The sequence below is a fragment of the Lepidochelys kempii genome, chromosome 6, assembly GCF_965140265.1.
Source record: "Lepidochelys kempii isolate rLepKem1 chromosome 6, rLepKem1.hap2, whole genome shotgun sequence".
In the NCBI taxonomy this organism is placed as follows: domain Eukaryota; kingdom Metazoa; phylum Chordata; order Testudines; family Cheloniidae; genus Lepidochelys; species Lepidochelys kempii.
The window spans coordinates 127,019,481-127,036,549 of record NC_133261.1 but is presented as its reverse complement, the minus strand read 5'-3'; the positions used below and the strand labels follow the sequence as shown (position 1 = coordinate 127,036,549).

At 42.6% G+C, this 17,069-nt stretch overlaps 1 protein-coding gene across 4 annotated transcripts in view; it reads left to right on the top strand.

Annotated features, from left to right (window-relative positions):
• GNG2 (G protein subunit gamma 2) overlaps positions 1–4,207 on the top strand; it is a 94,967-nt gene extending 90,760 nt beyond the window's left edge. For all 4 annotated transcript variants that reach the window (XM_073350143.1, XM_073350144.1, XM_073350145.1 and 1 more), the window contains one exon: positions 522–4,207. In XM_073350143.1, the coding sequence (XP_073206244.1) occupies positions 522–650 (129 nt within the window). In that variant the 3' untranslated portion in view covers positions 651–4,207. The remainder of the gene's footprint in view (positions 1–521) is intronic.
• Positions 4,208–17,069: the final 12,862 nt, after the last annotated feature.

Sequence of the window (17,069 nt, the reverse complement as noted above, 5' to 3'; positions counted from 1 at the left end):
AGCCTGAACCGAAGTCAGCTGGCATGGGCCAGCTGCAGGTGTTTGGCACTAGTCACTTAGGGTATGTCTACATTGCAGTTAAAGTGTTAGCCCAACTGCACGGAAGTTTGCTGATGCTTACAGCTGCTTCAGAAGGGTTTGTTCTCTAAGTAGAAGAGTAATGCAGTTTAAAGGGGGATTTCCCCTCTTTCTGCACCATTTTAAAATGGATCTCATAGTTCAGGAGTACTTCAGATTCCTAGCCTATTCCATTCTACCTAAGGGATACTGTGAATGCCCAGTAGTGAACCAGGACAGTGCTATGATTATTGTAATGTCTAGCTAGAAAGTCCATCCATTGGTAGTGAGCAGAGTGGAGGAGCAAGTAGGAACTTGAGGCAACTTCTCAGTCTTCCATTCGGCCAAATAAGACCCTTTAATTCCGTGCTGCTGAAGTACTCTCTCCTTTGTGTGCTCTGAAGTGGAGGCGCTCCAGACAGTGTAGTTCATCCAAGTTATACAGTGTGTGCATTTATTTTCAGGTGTCAAAAGCAGCGGCAGACTTGATGGCATACTGCGAAGCCCATGCCAAGGAAGACCCTCTACTGACCCCGGTGCCAGCTTCAGAAAACCCCTTTAGAGAGAAGAAGTTCTTCTGTGCGATTCTGTAAGCCCTCCATGAGCCTGACATGCACTTGGCCCGCTTTGAACACTGATGTAGCGTTTTTAGCAACGTGGACAACTTTCTAGTCCACGGAATTTAAAAAATAACAAGGCCTGGAAGCTCCAGAGATGTGCATGTTTAAAGAAACTGGTCACCTTTTGGGGCATAAGATCTACATCGTGAGGCTGAAGATCTGAGGTAGAAAAATATGTAAAGATTAAGCGTGTCACTTTTCTGCTCCCAAAAAACCCCAACAAAAAACAAACCCTTGTTTGATTGTTCCCATCTTTAAAAAAGACACTTGAGCTGAGCAAGGTAAAGGCTGAGGCTGTGTATAACCTCACTGGAATGATTATTGTTGGGTTTTTCCAAATAATACTCTTATTTAAGTTGAATTGTCAAATATCACAACAGGCTAGATTACTATTATATTCATGTTCGGTCTTGTGCTTGTTTGTTTTTTTTGCATTAGGGTAGCCCAGAGATGGATGGGATTCCTCAAAAGATAACAAACTAAACCGTTTAGCAAGGGCTTAGTCAGTGATACTTCACATCTGCCATGTGAATGCTGTCTGTCTGTGTTTCTAGCAACCTATTACCACGATTTCTCACACTTGTATATGGTAGCTTCAATTTTGCAAGTAAAAGTAAATCAGGTGTTGTGATTGGTGCTTCATATTTTTGTGACTACTTTTAAGTAATAGTGCATGAAAATATCCCTGTGTTCACTCCATTTAGAAACTTCTATTGTTTGGAGCCACGTGCTGGTGGAAAAGCTGTAGAGAAAAAACAAAAGATGTTCTGACAGCAAAGAGAAACTACTCAAATGCCTTAGATGTGCCTGAAATACCTCTCCTGTTATGTAGGGTTGCCAGCTATTGAGGAGCCTATTCCTGAAATTGGGATGGTTTATACCAGGAGTTTAGGGTCACTCAGATCCCTGGAGGTCACAGGGTAAAACTAAGAAGAAAAATGATATACATTTATTTTGACCAAGTTTTCTCTGGTCCCATACCCTTCGGTGCCTCTTCTTTCCCCATATATCTTGATTTTTTTTTTTTTTAATATCCCTCTATCTGTATTAACTTTTCACAGCAGCACATCTTCTCTGAACCATGTCCCTTAAGCAGCGTGACAGAACCAGCACACAGCAAGCCAGCTGCTCCACTGTACTAAGTGGCTGATCCAAGCACGGCTTGACTCAGCGGGGGGCTTCAGCTGGAAGGCACTGCAAGCTTGTCCACCCCCTGCCCAATTCTCTGCTTCTGCTATGCTGCCCTCAAGGGGTATCTTTTCCCAACTCTGTTGGCTCTAAACTCCCTCTGCCATCGACTCTGACTGCTAAATTCAATCCCCTCTTCCCCCACTGATTATTCAGAAAATGCTTTTAATAACAGAAGGGCCATAGTACTCTGTACCCCAACAATGGCAAATGCAGGTGGCAAATGTGCATATGGTTATAATAGTGAGAGGACTCCATAGTGAAGGACTAAGGGTGATCTATCAACCCCTGAAACTTTTGTTAATATGTTGGACTCCTGTTATCCAGTCACTAACTATCCAGCCCTTTCTGAGCTCTCACCATGTATTTCTTACCGCTTTAACATCCCAGCAGGAAACAAGACGAGAGTAAAGAAAATCAGGCGCATCTTTCAATAAAGCCCCCAACTACAGGATGGAATATTGACACAACATACCCCTCACGGCTTAAGGTGGAAGCTTGCAACTTCCTTGCTTTGTGCATGTAATGTTTTGAGCTGCTGTTACAGATGTGCCTCCATTTATAAGCCTACAAGCGAGATAATGAGGCATTAAGAAAGATGTAGAAGTGGCTCCCTAATCGATCGGATGAGCCCTGCCAATCAGGGCAAAGCCAAACCGTCAGAATGGTGTCCTGGTGGCAGCACCCAGTGCTTTGCTTACATGTAGCCTGAAATTGACATTTGTTTAATAAGCTTTAGGAAACTTGCCATAACCAGATGGAGAGTGAGAAGACAAGCCCATAGGCTCAAACATATCAATTTGAACACCACAAATACCTAATATTTCAGGTAGAGGCTGAGGCCATCTGAAATGGCCCCATAAAGAGTTCTGAGAGACAGGTTACAGTATATGACTCAAAACATGAATCTCCTCAAGGTCAGCTTTGCCTTTCTACTGCTGTTAAAATTGTGTTCTGGCCTTTGGCCTGAAGTGGGACTGCTGTGATTGCAAAGACACCGATACGCCTCAAACCTAAACCTCATTAATAAAGGATCTGATCATAAGGTTCTGTGCCACTGGTTGAGAGCGGCTCTAGCTTTTCATGCTATTCTGAACCCTTAGAACACTTTCATTTTTGTTCAAAAACCCAGCAACTATAAAATTAGGATAATTCCAGATCCATGGCAACCCTGTTAATATGAAGTTCCAAATCAGGTATGAGTTCAAATTTTTGTATTTAAAAGGACAGAGTCTTAAGGTACCTGTCAGAAAATCTGTATAGCCTGTAACAAAGTAGAAATTTTTTTTTTTTTACACTAACTTTTCTACTTACATCCTTGTGTACAGGCAGAAGGGTTTCTGTGGCAAAAACCACTTATTGTAACAGTGGATTCTCTTTCTGATTCTCGGCATCTGGGAATATTTATACAATACAACCAGTAGCTAAATGGTGTACGACTTGCCTTGCTAGCTTTCAAATACAAGATCCTGTATTTCAATCTTTATACTGTATGTTTGACTAGCTTAGGTTTCATTTGACCAATGAGTAACTCTACAGCTGTTTTCACTTGTAGTGGTAAAAACAATGTAAATTGCAACTGTTTTTTTTAATAAGATCTACTATAACTGACAATGAAGCATATCTTAATTAGCCAAGACCCTAAATCTCACTAATCCTGGAACAGTACTCCAATCTTGTCATGAAGTTTTGTCATAACTTTTTAATGACTTACATATTTTACAGCTTAAATTCTTTAGAAGAATGCTACATGAAATGAATATAAGGAGATTTTTAAATTACACCAAAACATTCATTGTCTCTTTTTTTGTTATAGTTCTGATATTTTTTTTTTTTTTAAAACTGGGGAGGCAACCAGAAAATCTCACCCTAGTATTTATATTTACACAGACCCGCTTTCATTAGCAAAGTAGAAATTTTACCTACCACGAAAATTTTCCCCCATAAAAAAGTAAAATTAGTATTTCAATATTGAAAATATATTGATTCTGTATATTCAACATAATTTTTTTGACATACTGAAGGTCTTTTCAATAAAAATATCTGTGTGCGGGCACCTGATCCCTCCCCCACCCCAGCCTTACAAACTTTGTTTATAGCAGTGGTGAGTTGCAACATGTACATTATATCATGTCAGCCAGATAGGTGGATGCATCCACCTACACAAGAAGTGATCTGTCCTCAGGAAGAGGGTCAGTGTAAATGTCAGTGGGGTTTTTTGTTTCGCTTTTTGTTCTTGTTTTTTTTTTAAACAGGGAAACTTGAAGTTGTGATATAGTGCACACACTCATCCCATGTGATCAATGTATGTGTATGAAATAAAATTTTGGATTTGTTTCAAATATTGTCTGTTTGCTTTTTAAAGTAGCAGTGTTGGGGGGGGGGTCTTTTTCACAAGCTTACTCTCCTGCTCCTAATGACAGAACCAAATGTGTTTGGGGTATGATGTTGGTTTAGGGAACTTTCCAAACTAACAGTAAACCACAGATTTCTCCCCAATGTATTAAACGAGGCTGCTGGTTTCAATAGCAGCTTTTGTGACGGTGTGAAAGGGAAAGAGGCCTTTCAGAACCTCAGCTTTCCCAGGACCCTCTCTAAGCCCCTGTCTACTTTAAGGAAATTTCCACTGATGTAGTTAGCTGCTGCAACCCCCTAATGGGGACATGCTGCCCAGAGTTTATGCTGATACAGTTTACTTTGGGATGTTATCAGCTTAGGTTTACACCAATACAGCTTATCTTTTTGCCAGTGCAGCACATCTGTACAGGTGCAAATCACCAGTACACAGGGCACAGTGGGTTGTAAATGTTTAGAACCTACCTCCTTCAGAGGATGGTGACTATATCCCACTGCAGGGAAGCTGAAGGTTCAGTCTGTACAGGGAAGGCCAGTTGTCATCCTCATTCCACCCCCCACCCCCTTGTTTCTCCCTCAGCCCCTCCTAAACGTAAAAATGGAGTCAAGCATGAAAAGCCGCAGCTGCTGCCTCCTGGAGGTGAGAGGGTATTGTCAGCCACATCCTAGCGTCTGCCTCTGGAAGAAGCTGGTGATTTGGCTCAGCTACTCGACACTGTCAAAGGCTTTGGAAACGGAGGATAAATTCTTGGATCTATGAGCAAGGATTGAGAGGAGGAGAGAATCTGTCTTGCCCCTGTTCCAAAATCCCAGGGACACATAATGGAACTAGAGTAGAAAGTCCAGCCCAGGAGGAAATGACCAGTCTGCCATCAGTAAAAGGTACCAGGAAGCAAAGGGTTCCAAGTTCACCTCCCCATCTCCGGCAGACGCTTTTGTCTCCCAGAAAAAGGCAGATCTCCTCTCTTGTGGGGGCACGTGCTCAGCCTTTCCAGGATGAGACTCCAAATTCCCGGTTGCTGCATGGGAGCTCTGTGTGAAACACCAGCTTAGTGTCACTCACCTAGGTTCACTTAAACTGGCTCAGCGTGTGGTCATGCCCCTGTGGAAATAATCCAGATTCCATTCTTTTTTTCCTATAAACTGTCTCCCCTTCCATACAAGCATACATCCACCCAGTGTGTGCAGCTGTCTTCTTCCTGGGGAAGCTTTGTTTTCCCACCATCTTCTCCTAAGGTCTTCACAGCATGAGTGGCTGCTTTACTTCCTCTGTGCGGACAACATAAGTGCATCCTTTCCCAGTCCAAAGGAAAGGCTCCCACTCCCTGTTGCAATGACCTTCCAGCTGGTCAGTGTAAGCTCCTTGTACTGTCTGTGTCCCGTACAGTGCTGAGCATGCTGGTACTTAACTAATAGCCTCTCCTTAACAAGAGGAATTAAATCAACATTTATCTTGAAGGGTGCTGCATTCCCCTGAGTCTCTCTCTATTGAAGCACTAACTGGAAATGAAATGCTTGCTCAGGGGATCAATACTGGCCCAGGATACAGAAAGCTTTCGCCTCTCGCTCATAGGCTCAGATATAGGACAGTACAATAGTAACTAACAGTCTTTACTATACAGAAGATGTATGTGAAATTCAGTTGGTCTCAGCTCAGTTGTTCCTAGGGGATGTCCACCTCGCAAAAGCTGACTAGTTAACTTGTAGTGAATTATTTGTTTTTGGTTTAATTTAGCATCTTTGTTCCCCATATGGAAAAGAACCGTAGAATTCCATTGGAACGATCCAACAGCATTCCACAGAAATGAACATAAGAATGACCATACTGGGTCAGGCCAGTGGACCATCTAGCCCAATATCCTGTCTTCCAACAGTGGCCAATGCCAGGTGTTTCAGAGGGAATGAATAGAACAGAACAAATATCAAGTGATCCATCCCCAGTGGTCCAGTCTCAGCTTCTGGCAGTCAGAGGTTTAGGGAGAGCCAGAGGATAGGGTTGTCCCTGACCATCTTGGCTAGTAGCCATTGATGGACCTATCCTCCATGTGTTATACCAAGAAAATAAAAAACAGCAGGATCTTATTAAAGGGAATAAGGCAAAATGCCACATTTATTGTGAATACAGAAAGAATCAGAGTAAGCAATCAGTTATCACTATAACATCTCATTCACTCACACACACATAGCCACACAAGTTCTGAAAAGTTGCTATAGTTACCAGCCTAGGAGTTGCTCATGCCAAGTCACTGGCCAGGTGGCCTGGACACGAGGGTGGAGCAGGGCCTTGTCAGATGCACATCCAATGCTCCTGGAGGTTGGTTTGCAGAATCAGACCCAAAGTCTTCAGGGTCTGTTTTCATAGGGATTTATCATCATACAAGTTTACAGGGTTTGCTTCATCATGCTGTTCTCATGTTTGAAGTGATAGTCAATCACTGTTCTCACGTTTGAGGTGATAGTCAATCATGCAGATGGCACAGCAATGACAGAATGTCAGTATGTTGTTATCTTGTTCTTTGGCCTTCCTGTCCTTGGGGCAAGTATGCCCTCAGGGTTATCGGGCTATCTCGTCCACTGTATTCTTCAGCCAAACAGTCTTATTTTAAGGCTGGCACCTCAACCTTTAATCTTTCATTCTTCATTCAATCATACATACATGGATACAATCACACTCGCACGCCAATGTATATCCTGTTACATCTGCATTTTATCATCTACCCATCCTTTAACATAACCATTCTAAAATCAGTGGGACGTGGCAGACTTCAATAAGTCTATTCATCCCACTTATTATATCTAAAAGGAAATGAACAAGATAAGCATGCAAGGGTGGGGGGTTCACACATCTTATTCCAGAGGTCAGGAAAACAAAGTTGTACCAACCAAAAAGGACAGCTGTTAGCTTGTTACTTTTGGAACAATCTCTTTGTCTCTGGATGTGCTTCTACAGTTCACAGTGACCTTGTAAAACTGACAGGCAATTTCAGTCGACATAGACTCAGCAGGGTGGCTGAGAAACCTATTTCTTTCTGGTTTCAGAGTAGCAGCCATGTTAATCTGTATTCGCGAAAAGAAAAGGAGGACTTGTGGCACCTTAGAGACTAACCAATTTATTTGAGCATAAGCTTTCGTGAGCTACAGCTCACTTCATCCGATGCATATTTCTTTCTAATGGTCAGACCAAATTCTGGGGTCTGCTGTGGAGTCACTCTTTCTTACATTTCCCATATCAGAAATATACCAGTTATCAATCTAGTCCAACACATGAAGGTATCTGGGTTCAAAAAAGAATTAGATATGATATTGGCCTTCACAACATCCCCGGCAACGAGTTCTACGGGTTGACTTTGTATTGTGTGAACAAGTACTTCCTTTTGTTTGTTTTAAATCTGCTACCAATTTCATTGGGTGAACCCTGGTCCTTGTGTTATGTGAAGGGGTAGATAATCACTTTCTCCACACCATTCAGGATTTTATAGCCCACTATCATATCCCCCGTTTAGGCGTCTCTTTTCTAAATTGAGCAGCCCCGGTCTTTTTTATCTCTCCTTGTATGGAAGCTGTTCCATACTGTTACGATATAGATATTCAGGCCTGTCTGTAAAGGCCTGTACTTTAAGAATTTAGGTGTATTCTTATCACTTGGCTAGTTAGAGGTATAAAAGAAAGAATCAAAATCACTGTCTGCCAATGTAAGGTCCTTCTCTTACTGTGACAGTCTGGGGCCCTGTTCTTAGGCTAAGGCCTTTGGCTAAGCGACAGAGGCAGCCATAAGCTGGGAAGCGACCGGTCACATCCTCACATTCCAAAGTAGTCACATGGAAAGAAGGTGCTATTGGGCTGTTAGGAATACAATCCTGTCCTGATAGTGCCTATCAGCTCCAGAGAAAGGGAAGTGCCTGGAAAATGTAAAAGAAAACTTAGTTTGATAGCATCCTGTCTGGCAAGAACTCACTTATCAATACTGGGACGTGAAATCCTCACTTCTGTATTGTCTTGCCATTATAGTTCCCACTTTGCTATTGTTTGTCTGTATAATCTCTGTCTGGTTCTGTGATTGTTCCTGTCTGCTGTATAATTAATTTTGCTGGGTGTAAACTAATTAAGGTGGTGGGATATAATTGGTTACATAATCATGTTACAATATGTTAGGATTGGTTAGTTAAATTTTAGTAGAATGATTGGTTAAGGTATAGCTAAGAATATTACTATATAAATTAGGGGCAAACAGGAAGTAAGTTGGGATTCGGAAATAAGGAAAAGGAACTTGTATTTAAGCTTGCTGGAAGTTCACCCCAATAAACATCGAATTGTTTGCACCTTCGGACTTCGGGTATTGTTGCTCTCTGTTCATGTGAGAAGGACCAGGGAAGTGAGAGAGTGAAGGAATAAGCTCTCTAACACATACCCCTCATCTATTTTGTTGCCCTTTTCTGTCTTTTCCAAGATATATTCTAAAATATCTTTTTTGAGATGGGGTGACCAGACCTGCACGTAATATTCAAGGTGTGGGTGTACTATGGACTTATATAGTGGCATTATGATATTCACTGTTTTATTATCTATCCCTTTTCTAATGGTTTCTGTTACCTTTTTTGACTGCTGCTGCACACTGAGAGGATGTTTTCAGAGAATTATTCAGGGTTCTATGTAACAGGATTTTATATAAGGAACTCTGTGTGACACTCTGTACCTCGGGGGAGCACCCTGTAACCTCCGTGTTCCTCATTTGTATATAATTGTGATCTTGCATATAAAGCATGCCATGTATGGTATCGGGGAAAGGTTAGGATCTGCAGAAAGTCACTGTTCTATCTAAATATATATATCATTAGTGCACATGAAGTTATGAGATTGTGTTGTATGGTTGTCAGTCACACATGCTGTAAGTTGGGGAATCAGCCAGATATTATCTCCCCAGAGACAACAGCAAGGAAAATAACCAATGCCCGGGCAGGTGTCAAACAACCATCAACAGCCATTATCCAGCAAGGGAGATACAATTCAATGACTCACCTGCATAAGGCCACACCAGGGGAATTGTTCAACCTTGCATGTGGACTCAGCAATGCCCACCAGACATGGTTGGCCCTGGACTTGTATTCTCCAAGCACACAGACTAAGTGTATAAAACAGAACACAGGGGCCCCGTGCTTGGCCTTTATCTTTCCCCTACCTACGCTGCCAGTAACAAGGACACTGAGAAGACTGAAGTCTCCAACAGAAGGGACTGGCCCAGGTTTCAGGGGTGAAACCTGTGTACTATGAACTGCAGTAGCCAGTGGGGTGAGAAAAACTGCTTAATCTAGATGTTGCCCAGTCTTATAGGGTTGCGAGTTTAGACTGACTGCTTATATTTTCTTTTTCTTTGGTAAGTAACTCTGACTTTTTGCTTATCACTTATAATCACTTAAAATCTATCTTTTGTAGTCAATAACTTTGTTTAACTCTTTATCTTTACTGTAACTTCACCCTTACCAAATAGTTCAGGCATCTATCCACGTTCCACTGATGAAGTGGTGAGCCAATTAATAAATTTGCACTGCTTGTCTTGAGCAGTGCAAGATGTTATATTCCTGAGGTACAAGGTTGGGAGCTGGGGGGATTAGGCTGGTGCCTTTCTCTGTGTGATTCGTGCTTGGCTCTGGGAGCATTCATGCAATCTAGCTGGGTGTGGGGACTCCACATGTGGTTGTGCTGAGTGATAACAGCACCTGGAGGGGCTTGCTGCTTGTCACTAGCAAAGCGTTGTGAGAGACAGCCCAGACTGGAGAGTTAAGGGGGCACAGCAGTCTCATGGCCCCAGGTTGCACCCCGGGGATCCTGTCACGCTCTAAAAACCTGCAGAATTCAATAGAGAAGGATACCCTTTCACTGGTGCTTTGAATCTTCCTATAGAATGCTATAGCAGGGGTATAATTCTCTTTTAAATTCTATGCCAGTTCCAAAAACCTCTAGAAAAGCTAACAGGATCAAAAAGACTCCAGAATTCCAGTTGAATTCTATAAGGGTCATGACTTTTCACTGTTTTATTGAATGCATTTGTTAGAAATTACTTGGTGAATGTTTTTATGAAGAACTCTTAAAAGTGACCCAGGAAGGTCTTAGGCGGCAGTGTGTAGTCAGCATTCGAAATACAAGTCATGTTGGTTCATTTTGATTGGATATACAATAGGGTTCAGTTTCCTGAATGGATGAGCTCTAAGAATGAGGTTTCAGTTTTCAAGTCTCTTGTTTACAAATTGTACTGGAACCGTTCTGAGAACTACATCACTGTCATTTGGTACTTCTGCTTCCAGAGCGGCATGGAATGGAAACACAGCAGTAATATTTATGGTATGATGTAAAATACACAGTAGGGTCTGGTAGTCATCTGGCAGCAAATATTGGCATTTCCAAAGCCATATGGGCCATTTCTGGACTCCATGCCCTGGAGACTACCTTATAAGTCAGGAGCAATATGAGCTAAACAATTTTTGTAATACAATTTGGTGCAAAGAGACTTTAACTCAGCTGGAGTTACTTTAAATTCACTCTGGTGCAACAATGGCCAAATAAAAAGGCAATTTTTGCTCACAGTGAAAGCTTGGTTAGAAGCCACATGCTATCATGGCATTTTCCTTATCTGGTAGCTTAGCTTCCATGCACCTTAATCTGCCTAGCTGTAAAAATAGCACCTCCCTGAAAAGTGGATGTTGAACTGAAGTTGATCTTAGGAAAATAAATGTAAAGGAAAAGATGGGCAAAGCTAAAGCCAATAAAAGGAAAATTCTTATTTCATATCCATGGGCCTTGTGAGTTTATTATAGGAACAAGACTGCAATTGGCGAGTGTCTTAACAGAACTGCTCCATGGCCATATTTTTCCTAAAAGATAGGGACAGTGAGAGGAGGAAGTGGATTGTAGCAATAACAGGAAAGGTATGAAGAGAAGAAAAGGGTGTGCAAAATCATACGGTGTGTAGCCCTTTTAATATTTATTTTTTAAATGCCTGATAGAAATCTAACTTTCATCTTCATCCTCCTTTCTTTAATTTTGGTCATAAAACTCCGTATTTAGCTAGAAAGCAGTGTTTAAGTTCAGCTTTATGAACGGATGTTTGCATTTGCACCTAAAAGATGCATATCGTATCTAATTAAAATGTGAAAAACGTTACTATAAATGTATCACACTTTTCTTACAAATGCACTGTAAAGAATCAGGAATTAGTACATTTCTCATAAGCCCTCTGCTGGCCAGTTTGGACTTCTGCAGGCAAATTCTAACTTCATCCACCTAAAGCAGGCAGGTAAGGGAAACTCAATTCTTTCTCTTGTTTCCTGGCACAACAGTCTCATTGCCCATCTATCTCTGCGACTTCTACTGTACACAGCCTAACTGCTGGAGTACTTACCTTCTGTGGAGAATGCTGCAGCTTTGAAACACGTGTTCTAGTCTTATTTGAACTCAAATTCAAAAGGCGGTGAAAGCCAGAGATCCGTAAATGTAAATGTATTTTCTTATTTATAAAAAACCCACCCAAACTGTGCTTGGTACTGTCCATATAGCTAAGTTAAGATGGTCCTTGCCCTAGAGGTTGCACACTCTAAACAGCCAGTGACTAGACAAGGGACAGCAAATAGGATGTACCAAAAGCAGATGAATGAATAGTGATGTTAAGTATGTATCTTCCCCCCCCCCCCAAATATTTATAATTTGTAAATACTTTGAGAGGATAATTTGGGCATGTAGCCTCTCAGAAGAAAGTGTTTGCAAGAAGAATGTGCAGGCAGATCAGCTTCGGAAAGGGCTCGAAAAAAGTGTCTCTCAACCTTTCTAGACGACTGTACCCTTTTCAGGAGTCCGATTTGTCTTGCGTACCCCCAAGTTTCACCTCACTTAAAAACTACTTGCTTACAAAATCAGACATAAAAATACAGAAGTATCACAGCGCAGTAGTACTGAACAATGGCTGACTTTCTCATTTTTACCATATAATTCTTAAATCAATCAACTGGAATATAAATACTGCACTTGCATTTCAGGGTAGAGTGGATAGAGCAGTATAAACAAGTTATTGTCTGTATGAAATTTTAGTTTGTCCTGACTTCGCTAGTGCTTTTTATGTAGCCTGTTGTAAAACTAGGCGAATATCTAGATGAGTTGTTGATGTACCTCCTGGAAGACGTCTGCATACATGTACCCCTGGTTGAGAACCACTGCTCTAAACCCACAGGACCATATGGAAGAAAGAATAAGAAAGGACACAAGAGGGGCAGTTAGACATGCAGTTTTGGCAGAGCAAAACGGGCACAAGCCCAGTGGTGGTTCACTACGCTATGTAAGCAACTTTTATTCAGGCCAGACATACTCACTACATCTAACACACTGTTGTCATAATCTATAACCAAAACGTGGCATGTAATGTATCATTGGAAAACTAATAACTCACTGATCATTAATATTCTTGCATGATGCATGCATGGCAAACCCACAACGGACTTTATAGATAATATGCCGGAAATAGGTGATTAAATTGTGTTTAAACCAGGTAAGTCAGGGGGAAGTTGATAAACCGGTTTTCTCCAAAGGAAAGATGCCAGCACCTGAAACCAGGTGTGACCAAATTCAGTGGGTTATTCCTTTGTATTGGAGGTTGCAGGAAGAGATCATTTGCATTGTGAAAATTACCAGTGGGAAGAAGACAGCGTGGTGTTCGCACCCAGCAGGGAAAAGGAACTCTATCTGGGGATACATTTCAGAAGAATACATTTCAAAGAGCGGAGGAGTGAACCCCTACATTATCCTTCACATAAGGAGACAAGGAAAAGCAGCACCTTGGACACTGTGGGGCGACTAAGAGCTAGTCAGCCACTGCTGGAAAAGGAAAATTGGTGAAGAAACCACCTTGAACAAAGACAGCAGCTTAAGTTAGGTCATAGCCATTAGCAAGAGTAGTTTTACTTTGTTTGTTTGTAACCCTTTCTATCTCTATCCCTTACACGTGAACTCCCTTAAAACCTGTTTTACTTTTATCTGAACCAATCCAATGCTTTGATTGAACTGATTTTTAGCTCCAGTCAAGATAACAAGTTGCTCTTTAAAGGAGCAGGGTATTTCATTACTTCTGTGAGTGTCCAAGGGCTGGATGTCGCAGGGAGACAATTTTGGGGAAATTCAGGACTGGGTGGTATTGGAGTCACTCTGAAAATAGCAACTGGACAGTGGAAGCCAGGGTGTGATCTGCATGCATGTATGCCAGCTGTTGGTGTCTGGGCTGTGAGCACCTTGGGCTGCAGGGCAAATGGTGACACAACCCCTCACTGGTCTGGTATGAATCCCAAAACATCACGGGTCCTACCCCAAATAGTTTACAATCTAAGTACAAAATGATAGCCAACAGGTGATGGGGGAGCACAAGGAAACAGTAAGAACAAAACTCTTACAGTTACTTGGCTTCTGCTCTCTAAAGGCAGTGGGAGAAGTGCCCATCTTTCCTAAATGTGAGCTGGCTGGGGACTGAAGATCTAAAGTGATTATCTTTACATGAATAATTTAATAATGCCAGCCACATACAGTGTGTGCTTACAGAAGGGAGTTTCCCTGGACATTTTAGTTATCCTACAATCATAACTATCGTTTTAGCTTAAATGCAAAGTGTGAGTGTAGATACTGGACTCGGTAACTTTCTTAATATTAAATGAGTGATATTTGACTCCTACACAGTTGCTGCCTTAAATGTTAAATTACTGTAATTTAGACTTCATATTTGAGGAGGAAGTCCATCCGTCTCTGACGGAAGCAGTCCTCCTAAAATGAATATTTAGAATAAGGTCAAATCTTGTCTTAAAGAATGTGTCCAAAATAAGGCTTCAGTATTGTAGTAGCATATGCTGCGACAAACCCTGCACTGTGCCATGTTCCATTAACTTCAGCAGCACAGAGGTGATCCTGGGGAGCCTACAACAGGGCGTAAAATCTGACTTTATAACAATTATAAGTCATCTTAAGGTGGCATTGGGCTCGGTTACTCAGTTGCCATCTATGGGAAAGCTCTGCCATGGCCTTCTAGTTCATTAAATGGATTTTTCTACAACCATGTAAAAAACAGAGGCTTGACTAAAGGTTTCAGAGTAGCAGCCGTGTTAGTCTGCATCTGCAAAAAGAAAAGGAGGACTTGTGGTACCTTCGAGACTAACACATTTATTTGAGCATAAGCTTTTGTGAGCTACAGCTCACTTCATCGGATGCATTCAGAGGCTTGACTGTCTTTTTGTTTTAAAAGGAGTCTTAATTTTGCCTCTAACTTTTCATTCATATTTCATCGACTGCATATGCATGCCTAGCACTCTTCCAGCCTTTCACCACATTAGAAGCAAATGGACTTGGTCCAGTTATGGCAGGAGTAAAAGCAGATGGACTGGCTTGAAGCCTGTATACTCGCTGACAGGTGTAGAGAAGTTGCTGGCAGATGAAATGGAAGAAGAGAGTAATAGGGTGTACACAAGATCTGTAGAGCCATTTGGTGGATGGGAATGACTAGGCCCAGGCAGATGGAGAAGAAGGGACTACCCAGATGGAGACAAACACAGAGCAGAAAAGCAGGGTCCTGTTGACAAATCCTCAGATGACCCTGATTTTTAGTTCACTGTTTTCCTTTTTGTTTTGGACTCGATCACTGCGGAAGGAGTAGGACTCTAGAATGCCTTCGCCAGAAGGCTAAGGCACTATGGCACTAGATTGGTGGGGGGTAACACCCAACAGTTGGGGACCCGCAGCGGTGAAGTTATGCCTGATCATAGAATCATAGAATATCAGGGTTGGAAGGGACCTCAGGAGGTCATCTAGTCCAACCCCCTGCTCAAAGCAGGACCAATCCCCAACTAAACCATCCCAGCCAGGGCTTTGTCAAGCCAGGCCTTAAAAACTTCAAAGGAAGGAGATTCCACCACCTCCCTAGGTAACGCATTCCAGTGTTTCACCACCCTCCTAGTGAAAAAGTTTTTCCTAATATCCAACCTAAAGCTCCCCCACTGCAACTTGAGACCATTACTCCTTGTTCTGTCATCTGCTACCACTGAGAACAGTCTAGATCCATCCTCTTTGGAACCCCCTTTCAGGTAGTTGAAAGCAGCTATCAAATCCCGACTCATTCTTCTCGTCCGCAGACTAAACAAGCCCAGTTCCCTCAGCCTCTCCTCATAATTCATGTGTTCCAGTCCCCTAATCATTTTTGTTGCCCTCCACTGGACGCTTTCCAATTTTTTCACATCCTTCTTCTAATGTGGGGCCCAAAACTGGACACAGTACTTCAGATGAGGCCTCACCAATGCTGAACAGAGGGGAATGATCACGTCCCTCGATCTGCTGTCAATGCCCCTACTTATACATCCCAAAATGCCATTGGCCTTCTTGGCAACAAGGGCACACTGTTGACTCATATCCAGCTTCTCGTCCACCGTAACCCCTATGTCCTTTTCTGTAGAACTGCTACCTAGCTATTCGGTCCCCAGCCTGTAGCGGTGCATGGGATTCTTCCATCCTAAGTGCAGGACTCTGCACTTGTCCTTGTTGAACCTCATCAGATTTCTTTTGGCCCAATCATCCAATTTGTCTAAGTCCTTCTGTATTCTATCCCTACCCTCCAGCGTATCTACCTCTTCTCCCAGTTTAGTGCCATCTGCAAACTTGCTGAGGGTGCAATCCATGCCATCCTCCAGATCATTAATGAAGATATTGAACAAAACCGGCCCCAGGACCAACCCCTGGGACACTCCACTTGATACCAGCTGCCAACTAGACATGGAGCCATTGATCACTACCCATTGAGCCCGACAATCTAGCCAGCTTTCTATCCACCTTATAGTCCATTCATCCAGCCCATACTTCTTTAACGTGCTGACAAGAATACTGTGGGAGACCGTGTCAAAAGCTTTGCTAAAGTCAAGGAATAACACGTCCACTGCTTTCCCCTCATCCACAGAGCCAATTATCTCATCACAGAAGGCAATTAGATTAGTCAGGCATAACTTGCCCTTGGTGAATCCATGCTGACTGTTCCTGATCACTTTCCTCTCCTCTAAGTACTTCAGAATTGATTCCTTGAGGACCTGCTCCATGATTTTTCCAGGGACTGAGGTGAGGCTGACTGGCCTGTAGTTCCCATGATCCTCCTCCTTCCCTTTTTTAAAGATGGGCACTACACTATCCTTTTTCCAGTCATCTGGGACCTTCCCCGATCACCATGAGTTTTCAAAGATAATGGCCCATGGCTCTGCAATCACATCCGCCAACTCCTTTATCACTCTCGGATGCAGCGCATCAGGCCCCATGGAGGGGCCACAAGGGGGCACAACCGTACAAACTTGGTGGAGAATGTGGACATTGATCTAGCCGCTGGAGAAGGGAGCAGGTCAGGACTTTAAACAAAAAACAAAACCTAAGAAATGCATCCCCAGCAGCAGGGACATGGATCAACTGCTGTAACAGATGGCAGAGCAGAATGCCCAACACCAACAACACCTCCAGCAGATGGTTACACCGCAGCAGCAGCTGATCCAGGATTTAGCTGCCCGGCAGCAACCGCAACAACAGCTAGTGCAACAAGTCACAAACAGATTGTGATCTCCCACAGTGGCAGGGCCTTGCCTTTCTGATCCTATCAGACCAACAATGATGTGACCTGAGGATGATTCAGAGGGTCTTTCTCAAAATGTTTGAAAGGGCGGCAGTGGCAGCATGATGGCAACCTGAGCCATGGGTAATCTTTTTGGTCCTGTACTGGACCAGGATGGCGCAAACAGCCTCGTATAAGTTACCGCTAGTAACATCCTGAGTTTATGCGGGACTCATATTTTGGACCCCTTGGGT